The 15,482-nt window shown below is 41.6% G+C and overlaps 2 protein-coding genes across 3 annotated transcripts; one reads left to right on the top strand and one right to left on the bottom strand.

Annotated features, from left to right (window-relative positions):
* Positions 1 to 403: 403 nt before the first annotated feature.
* Positions 404 to 3,915, top strand: LOC311222702 (glutaredoxin-1-like). 2 transcript variants are annotated; one of them, XR_014619374.1, is made up of 4 exons: positions 404 to 757; positions 2,389 to 2,509; positions 3,408 to 3,523; positions 3,598 to 3,617. XR_014619374.1 is itself a non-coding variant. In XM_084307310.1 (3 exons), the coding sequence occupies exons 1-2, from the start codon at positions 551 to 553 to the stop codon at positions 2,500 to 2,502; spliced, it is 321 nt and encodes a 106-aa protein (XP_084163436.1). In that variant the 5' UTR covers positions 404 to 550; the 3' UTR covers positions 2,503 to 2,509; positions 3,408 to 3,915. The 2 variants fall into 2 exon arrangements, 1 of the variants encoding a protein (XP_084163436.1); XM_084307310.1 differs by having other exon boundaries at positions 3,408 to 3,915.
* Positions 3,916 to 4,576: 661 nt separating this feature from the next.
* On the bottom strand, positions 4,577 to 7,714 carry LOC311224028 (Rieske domain-containing protein-like). The gene is made up of 3 exons (XM_084308831.1): positions 7,529 to 7,714; positions 6,848 to 6,882; positions 4,577 to 5,284 (listed from the first exon to the last, which is right to left on the bottom strand). Exons 1-3 carry the CDS (start codon positions 7,698 to 7,700, stop codon positions 4,985 to 4,987), a joined length of 507 nt encoding a protein of 168 aa, XP_084164957.1. The 5' UTR covers positions 7,701 to 7,714; the 3' UTR covers positions 4,577 to 4,984.
* Between the last annotated feature and the right edge of the window lie 7,768 nt (positions 7,715 to 15,482).

Here is a 15,482-nt window from a genome sequence, read left to right as displayed (position 1 = left end):
TGAACTATTAAAACCAATTGCTTTTAGCTTGTCAATCAGAATGGAGTGATTGACAGTGTGTGGGGAGGACATTTACATGCCTGCAACATATAAACAACAACATTCATTTTGGACCCGCACATTTTTTTTAAATGATACATTCATTAATCAATCATTTATTTGGGAAAAAAGCAATACCTTTATTCAACATCTTTCTAAAAGCTCTGAGGATTTTTTTTTAATGATTACTCTACAATAGCACCTTTAATGTGGATGACTTGCCTATTTTCCATTTGAAATGTACCTATAATTAAATTCAAGTAGAGTAAAAGCACCAACACGTATTTTAGTACTTGAATACATACTTTACTTTCCCTGGGTGGGAGTGTGAACTGGAACCTGATCTGAATCTTTGTGGCCCATCCCACCGTCGCAGCTGAGCCGACTCAACCTTTGCTCTGCGTCAAACCAATTGGTTTCCTTTCTGTTCGCCGACTATTACAAATCCTACTGGCCGACAACACATTTTAAAACAGTAACAAATTACCGTGTCATTTTAACAACATAAACCATGGCCCAGGAGTTCGTATCGGCGAAAATTAAAGGCGACAAGGTCGTCGTGTTCCTGAAGCCGTCGTGTCCGCACTGCGTAACGGCTCAGAAGGTTTTATCCAAGTATAAAGTGAAATCGGGGCACTTGGAATTTGTCGACATCGCGGGTCTGGACAACATGGGTGACATCCAGGATTACCTGAACAAAATCACCGGTGCGCGGACGGTGAGTCGGGTCTCTTGCCACTATATGGCGCTCAAGAATCATTCATTTGTGCAGGAAGTGTGAGGTTATTTCACAAGTCCACGTCAGCTGTCAATTGGAAAATAAACTCAAAGAAATAATTTGTAGCCCAATTGTTTTCTCGTATGTGTCTAGTACCTGTAACAGAGCTGCAAAGAACATTTCAAATAGATTGAAACCATTTATTTATTCTCGAAATTAACATTGAGGTTTTACCCTCATTTGCAATGCCGTCGAGATTACATGGGGAACTGTTACATAATGAGTTGGGGAGGTGTGTGATCATGTTTTTTTAAACTGCCCATCGGATAGTGTTGATTTTTAGTGTGAGTTGAATATCATTACAGGAAGCCGGTGCATCAAAACAAAAGGCAGATTTACTAAATTCAGACTGAACTCGTGGGACTTTACTTGTAGGCCAATCGTTTGAGCAGGTCAGATGAACTCCATGATTCCAATCAAATAAACTCACTATGAAATTTGGATAGCTGGGTGGCCAGTAATCTATTGTCAAATGAAATCTTAATCACGTTGTTCCACACCGAGTTGCCTAATTGACGGTTCAGGTGAGGAAGGACTTGATTTGAAATGTAGCAGTAAGAGTATTACGTTCTTTAAAAAAAATAAAAATAATAACTTTGCAGCCTGTGAGCTGTGCCCAGTGGTCTCAGAATGACTCAGCAAAAATGACGTTGAGTAACAGTGACGGTTAGTTGCACAACATCCTGTCTTCAGACATGGCCTTCTCCCCCATGTAGTTAGTAAATGTGACTGCTTCGCGATCATCTCCTCCTTCCTCAACATTTACTGTTGAAGTGCTCTTGAGCAAGGCACTGAACCAGCTGCTCCAGGGGCCATCTTCTGATGATGACTCAAGATGTCACCCTCCCTCCAAGAATCTGATTTACATCTCTCAATCTCTCCCGTTCCTTTCCTCTTTCTCAATCTTTCCTTCCTTCTCTCTCCCTTCTTGCCCTTCTCCTCCCTTCTTGCCCCTCTCTCCTTCCTTCTTGCCCCTTTGTGCCTCTCTCCATCCTTCATGTCTCTCTCCTCCCCTTGTGCCTCTCTCCTTCCTTCATGTCACTCTCTCTCTCCTTCCTTTGTGCCCCTCTCCTTCCTTCATGTCTCTCTCCTTCCTTTGTGCCCCCCTCTCCTTCCTTCGTGTATCTCTCTCCTTCCTTTGTGCCCCCCTCTCCTTCCTTCATGTCTCTCCTTCCTTCATGTATCTCTCTCCTTCCTTTGTGCCCCCTCTCTTCTTCCTTCGTGTCTCCCTCCTTCCTTACCTTTGTACCCCCTCTCTCTCCTTCCTTCGTGTCTCTCTCCTTCCTTTGTGCCTCTCCTTCCTTCATGTCTCTCTCCTTCCTTCATGTCTCTCCTTCCTTTGTGCCCCCCCTCTCCTTCTTTTGTGCCCCCCCTCTCTCTTTCATGTCTCTCTCTCCTTCTTTTGTGCCCCCTCTCCTTCCTTCATGTCTCTCTCTCCTTCCTTCATGCCTCTCTCTCCTTCCTTCATGCCCCTCTCTCCATCTTTTGTGCCCCTCCTTCCTTTGTGCCCCTCTCCTTCCTTCATGTCTCTCTCTCTCTCCTCCCTTCCTTCATGTCTCTCTCTGTCTCAGGTGCCACGCGTCTTCATAGGTGAGAAGTGTGTAGGTGGAGGAAGTGATGTCACAGCTCTAGATAAGAGTGGTAAATTGGAAGGGATGCTGCTGGCTATTGGAGTTCTTCAGTGACACTCAGGTAACTTGTGTGTTTGGACTCATTAAAGAGGTGGTTCTCTTTTAACCCTTTAGCCCTATTTCCTACACTGTACCAATGATGATCGTGTTGTTGATCGATAGAGTCCTTTCACAGCACAATCCATGCTGTCCCTTATACTAACTTAGGTTAGGTGGCCACAAACGAACTAATGCAAAGTCAATGGGGTCAAGCTCCTGTCTGTACAAGCTGACTGAGACTCACTGCAGTCTACCTAGTATGCATTGTGGAGTAAAGTTCCTTAAAAGATCACTTTGTGTGTATGGGAAGTGATTTTGGCCTGTAGAAGGTTTGCTTAGTTCAGGTGCAGTATAACATTTTCATATTTGAGGGCAGCTAGGTGGTGTAGTGGGCAAGGCGCTCGCCATCAACGCTGGAGACGCTGGGTTCGAATCCAGCTCTCTGCGTTGCTATCGGCTTGGCTGGTCGTTCATACTAACACAATTGGCAGTGTTAGGGGTGGGAAAGCTGATGGGTGGGTCCTGGGCGTTGTGGACAGCGACCCCTACAGTTCGGTCGGGGCGCCTGCATAGCGAGGGTAGGATCTGGAGGGAGGTAGTGTGACCTTCCACACGTTACACTCTCCCGATGAGAATCTGCGCGGCCAGGCTGGCTCCCGGCTGGCTGCACATGCGTCGGAGGAAAGCATGTGACAGTCTCCGGCCTCCCGGACCAACAGTAGGGGGGAGTGCGCAACAACCAGGAAGGGGGTTGGGAATTGGCATAACGACTAACAGTGGGATGGGAGAAAAATTGGAAAAAAGGAGGGGGGAAAAAGATAATAATAAAAATTAAAAAAACATTCATATTTGGGTTCTGCCAGTCTCATTTGCAAGCCGTCATAATGTGATGTTAATGGATCACTTGTTTTCCCTCTCAGCCTCCCTCCTCACTGTCTCCCTCCTAATGGCTGGTGTGGTTGCAATCTGACCAGAGGACGCCTCAGCCTGCACCCGACTGCCCGATAGAGACCAACTGTGTGTGTGTGTGTGTGTGTGTGTGTGTGTGTGTGTGTGTGTGTGTGTGTGTGTGTGTGTGTGTGTGTGTGTGTGTGTGTGTGTGTGTGTGTGCATTCCATATATAAATGTGTTTCCCCTGCCAACAGCAACAGTGTCACCACTGTAAAAAAAATAAAATATTGAAACGGGAGCAGCCCAATATTTTATTATGGAAACTAAGACCAGTGCTGTATCCTGGACAAGAGGCGTCACCAGGCCGACCCTGACACCACAAGGAGCACTGTGTTCATGGTCCACTCTCTACACCAGCTGGGATGGATGTCCCGCCCATAGGACGGCGGTTTCCATGGAGACCACTCGCAACCACTAGAAAACCAAAATGCCACTGTTTCTTTTTTTTTCACACAATAAAAAAAATTTAAACTCTTCTGTGGTTATTATGGTCTGTTCTTAACCTTTTTTGATTACCTTTTATTATTTAAAGGACAATACTTCTTGAACTCTGAGACTACGTACATGTAGATAGGCTACTAGCACAATCATTCTGCTGTCATTTTACAAACTGGATGTTGACTCATTGCAGTTTGGGTCCCCACCTGACAATAGACCTGTTCGCTGACATGCGCGAACAGGTCTAACTGGTATGTTTTAATAAGCCTGGCTCCCAGGGAGAGACTACATTTACTTCCCCACATGATGAGTACTAGTATGTGATGTCTAATATCGTTATCATTATTAACTTTTTTTTACTTTAACTTGTATAGCATCTTTCATACAATAATTGGAGCCCAAAGTGCTTCACAGCAGTAAAATGGACAATAAAAGCAATGCAGAGAATAACAACACAAATATTGATAACGAATTGTTACAATTAAGTTTAACCAAATATACACTAAAACCTGACTTTCTTCCCTGTTTGATATCCAACAGTTTAAACCCTGACTGTCTTTATTCTAAGACTACATTTTCTCAGTTTGGGTTATGGCTGAAATAATTGTGACATTACACAAATCGGACTATAAAAAAAGTTTTTTTTAATCAAACATTACAAAACTCACAGGATATGTTTGAACTTATTTTGCAATCCTGAAACCCGGTAATCGCCGCTTGCGGTTACATTTTGCATTATTTTGTAATAAACCAAATAATTACATTTCATAACATTTATAAACATTGTGTGGTCATAGTAATCAGCCTTATAAATCCTCAGAATGACCTGCTTTTGCAGTAAGATATAGTTATATAGTTACCATGCTCTCCTTCACTCCCCCTCAGCCCAAGAGTTCTTGTATTTCCTCCCTGTGGTCTGCGACAGGCCAACCAATATTTGTCAACAGGAACAACCAGACAACTAAGACTCAACCCTGTGATGTCATCAAGATGTTGAATGTGGGACCCGGGGGATATTCATTTAGAAAACTCACTTAATGGTCCACAAAATCAGTCTCCCGTTCACCGTCTATATAATAAACAGAAAACGCCCCTGTGGTGGGGCTGGCTATGTCCTGGAGGGCCTGGCTATGTCCTGGGGCTGGGCTTTGAGTACAGTAGTCCTGTATCTTTCAGTCTGGTAGGTGTCGGACTCGATAGCCTCCTGAGAGTCATTAAGAGTCACGTACACGTCCCCGTCCACCTCCGTCACTTCGTGCACCCTCTGTTTGACACCCTTGGAGCGCCAGTGGGTCTTCAGGGACTGGGCTCTGGGGTCCTCCACTGCCTGGTAAAGACACTCCCCCCCGCTCAGCGTGATCTTGTACTGGTGCCAGGGACACACGATGCACAGCTGCCCATCAAACTCCTAACAAGACAGGAGGATGACAATAACGATAACATGTACAATAATACTGAATATACCTGCATATAATCCTTTTTATATAACTGCATATGACCCATATCACTTTGTATGATAGCATGTACAATAATACTGTATATTTATTGTATATATATTATTATATATCTGTCTGAATATACCTGCATATAATCATTTTTATATACCTATTATATGCCTGCATATAAGATATAACCCATATAACCTTGTATGATAGCATGTACAATAATGTTGTGTATATATATATATTCTTTTTTATATTTACCATATATATTCATCCACATCTGTCTGAATATACCTGCATATAATCCTTTTTATATACCTGCATATAACCCATATAACTTTGTATGATAGCATGTACAATAATGCTGTATACATTATTGTATATATATATTTATCCACATCTGTCTGAATATACCTGCATATAATCCTTTTTATATATCTGTAGACTTGATCTATATCTGTACATATCCCTGACCTATACTCTTACTAGTTATACCACTGGCCAGTATGACTTACTACCATATTGTCTTTATATCACTAAATAATAATACTATACACTGTACATACATCTGATTAGTATACTATTATTACTCAGTAGTACTCCAGTTTAATCACATGTACATTGTATATTGCTATTGCACTTTACTGTTATATTTGCACTCTGGTTAGATGCCAAACTTATTTAATTTTTATTTTTTTATCCACTTTTTCTCCTCCTATTTTTCTTGTATTTTCCTCCCATCCCAATTTAGTTGTTATGCCAATTCCCCCCTCCCCTTCCTGGTCATTGCGCGCATTTGCCCCTTACTTGCCGGTCTAGGGAGCCCTGAAGTCTATCACATGCTTCCTCCGATACATAGGAGACAGCCAGCAGCCTCTTTTCACCTGGCAGCGAGAACTCTCATTGGGTGAGTGTAACGTGTGGGAGGGCACACTACCTCACCCAGATCCCTTCCTCGCTGTGCAGGCGCCCTGACCGACCTGTAGGAGTCGCTATTTACAACGACCAGATTATCACCCACCGGCTTCCCTCCCGCTGACACTGCCAATTGTGTCAGTATGACGACTGGCCAAGCCGGAGGCACCGCTGACAGCTGGATTCGATACCAGTGTCTCTGCGGTGGTAGACAGACGCTTAGTCCGCTGCGCTACCCGGCCTCCTCCAAACTTATTTTTGTTGTACTGTACTTGTGCTGTATAATGACAATACATTTGAATCTAATCATTATTATTATTATTATCATTATTATTATTATTAATAATAATAATAATAATAATAATAATAATAATAATAATAATAATAAATAATAATAATAATAATAATAATAATAATAATAATAATAATAATAATAATAATAATACAGAAATAACATTAAGAATAATGAGAACAAGTACAACATTTTGAAGCTTGATTGTTTTAAAATCACAATCTTTACTAAAAGCTGGTCTGGGACCAGTACTGAGGGTATGTTTGTTTTGCCACCCAGCACTACTGTTAATGTTAATGTTCAATAAATGCAGTTCTCGCACCTCGATGTCTCCCTGCTGTAGTGGACCACCTGCATCTGAAGAGCAGGAAAAAGCACAGTTTCAGTCTACTAACCTCTGTCTAGCTTCACACGGCATGCTGTATTGCGGAGGATAAAACAGGCGTATTGCTTACAGTCAAGTCAAAATGTGTTATTTCTGTCTTACTGGTCTACAGTTTAAATTTTCTTTAAATTCTTTTAGTGAATCGATTTCTTTAAAAAAAATTAGATGAGTTTGAAAGATGTCTTAAATGAATCATGATATCTGCTAAAAGGCTGAGTGGTTGCCATAGTAACTAAGGACTATGGCAGGCGAAAAAAAAGACATTTTTGACCATTTTGTGTCAACAATTTGCCAGTGACTTCAAATATGAAAGGAAAACAATGATATGTATGACTGATTATTAGATACGGATGATTCCCCATTCAAAGAGAAAGACGTCTGGTCTATTTCTCGCCTTGGATAGGTCAGTGCCTGTTATCAAAATGATGGCAGAGTGAACCAACTTCTCTCTAGACAGACTATGGGTTATACTGTATATATTTTCACTTTTGTGCTGTATACCTGCACTCACACACACACACTCTCTCTCTCTCTCTCACTCTCTCTCTCTCTCTCTCTCTCTCTCTCTCTCTCTCTCTCTCTCTCTCTCTCTCTCTCTCTCTCTCTCTCTCAGCCTACGGTAACAGCGCTGGTCCATGGCGTGCAGCTCCCCCTGGTGGTGTAGGACCAGAATATCCCTACAGCCATTTACCATTCTGGTCACCCTCCTGGCCACTACAATCTCCTCTCTCCTCCCTATGAAGTGAGAGCCAGGGGGAGGAGAGGAGGAGGAGGAGGCATGGGAAGACATGTAAACTGGTAAAGCAGGACTCCTGGTGGAGAGGAGAGACGGAGAGAGAGAACATTGATAGGCCCTACAGTACGGGGGCAGGGGGCAGTCACAAGACCATGCAATGATGACGAGTAAAACTACAAAGTATAAACAATAAGGAATACAAAATTATTATAGAATGTCTACAAAATATCACATAGTCTATCATATAACAACTACAGAATAGCATAGTATATCATATAATGTCTACAGAATATCATATAGTCTATCATATAATTTCTACAGAATATCATATAGTATATCATATAACGTCTACAGCATATTATAGTCATAATTTGTGTTCAAAGTTAGCGAGAAGTATTGGTATACTGGGCAAGACTAAATATATCCTGAATCAGAAAACTCTATATACATTATATTGCATTGCACACTCATTGTACCATATCTATCATATTGTGTTGAAACTTGGGGAAATACTTATAAAAGCAACTTACAAAAGATATGCACACTGCAAAAAAGAGCCATACGGATAGTACATCATGGTAGATATTTAGATCACACAAATAGTCTGTTTGTAAAGAGTCAAACATTAAAATTCGTGGACTTAATCAAATTTGCACAAATTATGTTTCTGGCAATAAAAAACAAATTACCAAGCAACATTCAAAAAATGTTCATGGCTAGAGAGAGTGTTTATCATTTTAGAGGGACATTAGCTTTAAAGCAACCTACGGTACGTACAACTCTTAAAAGTATGCGCATTGCAGTTTGTGGGGTATCACTCTGGAATGGTCTGGAATGGATGTGAGTATAAAATTAAGCAATAATATCAATAAATGTAAAGGTAGCTATAAACAAGCATGTATGGACACATATAAGAGAGAGGAGCTTGAGCAGTAATGTGACTGCCTAATACATATTTTTCTCATTTGGATATATAAAAAACTGTACTTTTATTTTATTTTTCATTATTTGTTATATTATTTTTATTTTTATTAAATTATAATGTAAAATATTGTAAGGAAGGGGCAGGGCTTGATATGATACCTTTTAAAAAATGTTCCTTCTCGAACACTTATTGTATGGAAATAGTCTTTGACTATTTACATTTTTGTTTTTTAAACTTGTTTTATGTTTCTATGTTCGAGACAAATAAAAATCGAATAAAAAATCATAGTCTATCATAATGTCTACAGAATATCACACAGTCTATCGGCATATCATTGTCTACAGAATATCATATAATCTATCATAAATAATGTCTACAGAATATCATAGAGTCTAATATAATGTATACAGAATATCAAATAATCTATCATTCATAATGTCTACAAGTGCTAGGACACAAATTCCAGCAGTGCCTTTATTTAGAGGCAGTCTAGTGACAGCTAAATTAATCTTAGCCAATAATTCTAACTTGATTTCGCTACATATCTGGGCGACGCAACGAACGTGCACATATTATGTCAAAATACATTATCTCTATCAACAGATTTGTTATATTTATCTAGAACATAAAATGTAAAATGTATGGTAAAGTCACCACAGAAGGCCAAGTGAGAATATTGTTGTTGCGAGGGTCGGTAAACTCAATGTTGTGTGTTACGTTCAATTAGGTCACTACTGAAACGTGCGCTTAGCAATTCCGTCCCCTTTTTCCTCCATCAGAGACAATGTTGCAGAACACAAAACCAAAACAAATTATTTTGATGAGTACACATTAATCAAAATCGACTGCAACATTAGAGCACATTTATTTTCCGAATCAAAAAAGAAATTAAGTGTTCAATTAGTATTTAGGAGAAGATCGTTGGTCCGATATAAAGATGAGTGAGAAAATTCAGGATTAATTGAGTTTGTGTCTGGTTGCTTCTGGTAAGACTATTTTATTACATAAAGGGTACACGTACACGGTGTTGATTATAATATTTTCGAATATAAAATAATAGAGTAGAATACAATACTTGGCGGAGCAGCTTTGTCTACCTTTCACACTGGCAGTAGAATAGAATAGAAAGTTGCAGGTGAGAGATCGGCTATCTGATACAGTAACCTATGATGAATTAATTATAAGCACACAAAAGAAACAGTGGAACATGATAGTTAAACGCTGTTTCTCATCATGGATAGGTTATCATTGCACAACGAGCAGGACACCCTAGTAGAGATGTTGGATTTCCTCGAAAATAACCCCTGATGGGGGCCTGTCTTATCTCCTGACGCAGTCGTCTCAGTAGGGCTTAGAGTATTAACCCTTCCTAAGGATTATCTCGTCTAGATGCCGAGGTGATTTTTCAAGGGTGAGTTGGGGTGCTTTTATTAATCAACATCCGTTTTTCCTCTCTAATATTAAAACCACTTTTTAGGCTGTTTCATACATACAGATAAGTCTAATCAACCCCATGACTTCGTCTTTCGGTATATCCGTTTAAACACGTGTTTTAAACTGTGAGTATATTGTATTGTTATTACCTGCATTGCTTTCACCCTTTTCTTATTCTCTGCATTGCTTTTATTCTGTCTATCCCCATTTATGTTTATTTTACTGGTGTGAAGCACTTTAAAAAAAAAAATATTATATATTATTATTATTATTATTATTATTATTATTATTATTATTATTATTATTATTATTATTATTATTATTATTATTATTATTATTATTATTATTATTATTATTATTATTATTATTATTATTATTATTATTATTATTATTATTATTATTATTATTATTATTATTATTATTATTATTATTATTATTATTATTATTATTATTATTATTATTATTATTATTATTATTATTATTATTATTATTATTATTATTATTATTATTATTATTATTATTATTATTATTATTATTATTATTATTATTATTATTATTATTATTATTATTATTATTATTATTATTATTATTATTATTATTATTATTATTATTATTATTATTATTATTATTATTATTATTATTATTATTATTATTATTATTATTATTATTATTATTATTATTATTATTATTATTATTATTATTATTATTATTATTATTATTATTATTATTATTATTATTATTATTATTGCACTGAAGCGACATACTCAGCGCCCCCCTAGTTTGGCTCCCCGCGTGCTCTTATAGGTCGGCGCTCACACAGCGGGAAGGCGTGCGCCGACTCAAACTCGTTATGTGTCGTTATGGAGATGTGTTCTGTGTACGGAAACACCGATACCTACAACTCAACGTGTAACGTTAGACTACACAACACAACTGAAACATGATGTAGGCTATGTGTGGTGTAGTGTTATTTGTCTCGTCGTGAGTCGGCTGAAGTCCAACAGGTGAGTGTGTTTGTTTCTATACACTTTGTCAGTCACGGAGCAAAGCGATCATTTGACAATCAGACACATAGACAGAGAAGTTATTCCAGGAACCCCGTTCATGCAAAAATGCTGTTATTTTTAGGTCTATCATGTGGCAACAATGAGTTTTAATTCGTCGCTTCTGATAGCCTAGTAGTAGTACTAGTAGTGGGGCGGCATAGCTACCTGAATGAATGAAAACTTTATTTAACAGATTGCAATTGTTAAGGGGATGCAGACCACCAGAGAAAGACTTTCGTCTTGTTTACATCAGGGTCCCCCATTTTCAATTCATAGTGACATTTATGACATACACAACATACATGACATTTATGGCATAGGGACATACATGACAGGTATATCACTGTTACATTTGTGACATATGCAAATAGATTATATACATAATATGATGGGGAGGAGACTGTACATTAGGAGGGGGTGGGCAGGTTGGAGAAAAAATATACATACGGTGGGGAGGAGTCTTGTCTATTTGGGAGGGGGGGTTTGGACCTTTACGGTGGCCAGTTTCGAATTGCAGCCTCCGTATAGGTGCTCTTTGAGAGCGGTTTTGAATGTGAGTAGGGATTCGTGTTCAATTCGTGATAAAAGCACCAAATTTGGTACATATGTGTTGTCACATCGTCACCTTAAACCGTTACACATATTTAGCTTAATATATTTAGAAAAAATATGGATATTGGGGCATTGCAGATTGACATTCTGGTGACCATGTAACCATTTCCAAAAATGCCTTCCAGCGGTTACTGGCATAGAACACTTTGGCCACCAAAGCTATTGTTTCCATGTTTTTAACGCCACAAATAGTATTTATGTGAAGTAGAACATGTTTTATTAATATTTTTTTAAATAATTTTAATATAAAAAATAAATAGATATATTTCAACAATTATACAACAATTTACAAAACAGCATCAAACATCTTCATTTATATCCCCCCCCCCCCCTCCACACCCCAAGCAATTTTCCTTCATTCTCTCGCACACACACACACACACACACACACACACACACACACACACACACACACACACACACCAGCAGCGGCGCCAGATAATTGGCATTGGGGGAGCTACGGGGGCCTGGATTGTTTATAGCAGGTGCTAATGAATTTTAATGCAACAAACAATAACAAACAAAATAACTGGCACACTCCCAGATTGCATTCCACGTTTCAACGTTGCGTTTCTCGTTGAGGGCATAAATCCACAGGACCACCAGGCCTTTTGCCGCCAATGACGGCAGTTATGGTAGCCAACGGTGCCTCTTCTCGCCCCACTCCACTCTCATTGTCATTATCCGCGTCTTCTGCCGAAGATGAACCCTCCGCGGGCCTCGCCACTACCCCTTGTTGTTCTTCCTCTTCTTCTTCATCGTCCTCCTTGTCCTCGTTATCTTCCATGGTTGGCATCACAATGTCCTCCACCACGTTAGCATTTCCATTGCTGGAATTAGGAATGTGTGGATCTCCACCATCATCATCCACTGCTCTCCCTCGCTTTTTTCCGACAACAAACGTAAAGCGGTCCATAATTTGCTTAATATAACGCACAATTAATTTCCAAACGTATTGTATTTCACCTAAATGTCACCTAACTTAATCGATGCTTGTAAACTGTCTGCTGCTACTAACTACTAAGTGTAGAGAGAGTGCTTAGAAGTAGAAACTGGCGCCAGCTAGACGTTAACGTCAAAGTATGACGCATGCAATCACACTTGCAACGATATTACGAACGAACCAATCAAATCACACAACAAGTGCGTCAAAGGTCAATGAACGGTCATCATCATCACTTGTGTAAATAAAAAATATGATTTAATAATTTAGTTTAGTTACATCAGTCAGTCCGATGTCTTCATATATTATATTTTTTATTTCATAAATATTTTTCAGCAAAACATTACTGGGGGGAGGGGGGGGGGCTTAGAGGGGGCTGAGCCTTTTCCAGAGGGAGCTTAAGCCCCTGCTAGTCCCTCCCCCCCCGCCGCCACTGACACACACACACACACACACACACACACACACACACACACACACACACAAAATGGTGATAGGGATATTACCAGATTAAACTGTAGCGATTACATGGTTCAACTGGCACATTCTCCATCACAGAAGCAGAGGCCTTCTTGCACCTGCATGGCTTTTTGCAACCACTCTTGCAGCCACAAGAGATCAGCTCGTGGCAGGATTGTGATGCTTGTGGCAATGTCGTCCAGTGGGGCTCATACATTTCTTCTGTCTTCACCCACCCCCAGTCAATTGGTGATGCAGCACAGGGTCTGGAAGCAGTGTCTTCCCCCAGATGTGACCACCCTGGTAGACTGCTCTCTTGACGTGCTCCACCAGAGCAGCTCGGGTAGGCGGGATTTGCTGTGCCAAGTTTTTACGTGGAAAGAGTTTCCTTCTTGCCTGGCCCACCTTGGTGCAGCCAGGTGCTGGTTCTGTCAAAAAGAAGTATGACAAACCTCTCAATAATGTTCATTGCATCATCTGGGATCTCCTTTGGTCCATTTGCCAGCATCAGTACTGCATCTGTCAGGTCTGGCAGTGACTTCCATGTTGACCATGCTGCCATGCAGCTAAACTGGATACAGCCTGTCAAAGCATGGAACATTGGAAGGGCACATGACATCTCTGGTCTGAGAGACATGCAGCTATTTGGTGGGCTGCCAAGTAGCGAAAGCTCTTGCCAGTTTCGAATGCTAGCCACCGTTCACATCCAGCTGGTAGTTGTGTTATGGCAAACACAGCCAAGACCACAACATCAGTGTCAACAGTGCGAATGAGCAATTGGTGGTGGCCACTGGCCATGCAGTGCAGCGTGTGATACATGCAGTAGCATACGACTATCTGCTTCTTCATGGCTGAATGGGGCCAGGGTTTGGAGATCCTGCAGTGGCTGTGTGCTGAGCACCCCCATCCCACCAGTGAGGACAACCTCCTTGTCTTCCTCTCTGAACACCTGAGAGGACCTTGAGCACCCCCATCCCACCAGTGAGGACAACCTCCTTGTCTTCCTCTCTGAACACCTGAGAGGACCTTGAGCACCCCCATCCCACCAGTGAGGACAACCTCCTTGTCTTCCTCTCTGAACACCTGAGAGGACCTTGAGCACCCCCATCCCACCAGTGAGGACAACCTCCTTGTCTTCCTCTCTGAACACCTGAGAGGACCTTGAGCACCCCCATCCCACCAGTGAGGACAACCTCCTTGTCTTCCTTACTGAACACCTGAGGGAGGACCTTGAGCACCCCCATCCCACCAGTGAGGACAACCTCCTTGTCTTCCTCTCTGAACACCTGAGGGAGGACCTTGAGCACCCCCATCCCACCAGTGAGGACAACCTCCTTGTCTTCCTTACTGAACACCTGAGAGGACCTTGAGCACCCCCATCCCACCAGTGAGGACAACCTCCTTGTCTTCCTTACTGAACACCTGAGAGGACCTTGAGCACCCCCATCCCACCAGTGAGGACAACCTCCTTGTCTTCCTCTCTGAACACCTGAGAGGACCTTGAGCACCCCCATCCCACCAGTGAGGACAACCTCCTTGTCTTCCTCTCTGAACACCTGAGAGGACCTTGAGCACCCCCATCCCACCAGTGAGGACAACCTCCTTGTCTTCCTTACTGAACACCTGAGGGAGGACCTTGAGCACCCCCATCCCACCAGTGAGGACAACCTCCTTGTCTTCCTTACTGAACACCTGAGGGAGGACCTTGAGCACCCCCATCCCACCAGTGAGGACAACCTCCTTGTCTTCCTTACTGAACACCTGAGAGGACCTTGAGCACCCCCATCCCACCAGTGAGGACAACCTCCTTGTCTTCCTTACTGAACACCTGAGAGGACCTTGAGCACCCCCATCCCACCAGTGAGGACAACCTCCTTGTCTTCCTTACTGAACACCTGAGGGAGGACCTTGAGCACCCCCATCCCACCAGTGAGGACAACCTCCTTGTCTTCCTTACTGAACACCTGAGAGGACCTTGAGCACCCCCATCCCACCAGTGAGGACAACCTCCTTGTCTTCCTCTCTGAACACCTGAGGGAGGACCTTGAGCACCCCCATCCCACCAGTGAGGACAACCTCCTTGTCTTCCTTACTGAACACCTGAGAGGACCTTGAGCACCCCCATCCCACCAGTGAGGACAACCTCCTTGTCTTCCTCTCTGAACACCTGAGGGAGGACCTTGAGCACCCCCATCCCACCAGTGAGGACAACCTCCTTGTCTTCCTCTCTGAACACCTGAGGGAGGACCTTGAGCACCCCCATCCCACCAGTGAGGACAACCTCCTTGTCTTCCTCTCTGAACACCTGGGGGAGGACCTTGAGCACCCCCATCCCACCAGTGAGGACAACCTCCTTGTCTTCCTTACTGAACACCTGAGAGGACCTTGAGCACCCCCATCCCACCAGTGAGGACAAC

The sequence above is a fragment of the Notolepis coatsorum genome (assembly GCF_963971535.1).
Source record: "Notolepis coatsorum genome assembly, chromosome: 2".
NCBI lineage: Eukaryota > Metazoa > Chordata > Actinopteri > Aulopiformes > Paralepididae > Notolepis > Notolepis coatsorum.
Note: the sequence above shows the minus strand (reverse complement) of the source record. Positions and strands in the feature narration are given on the sequence as shown.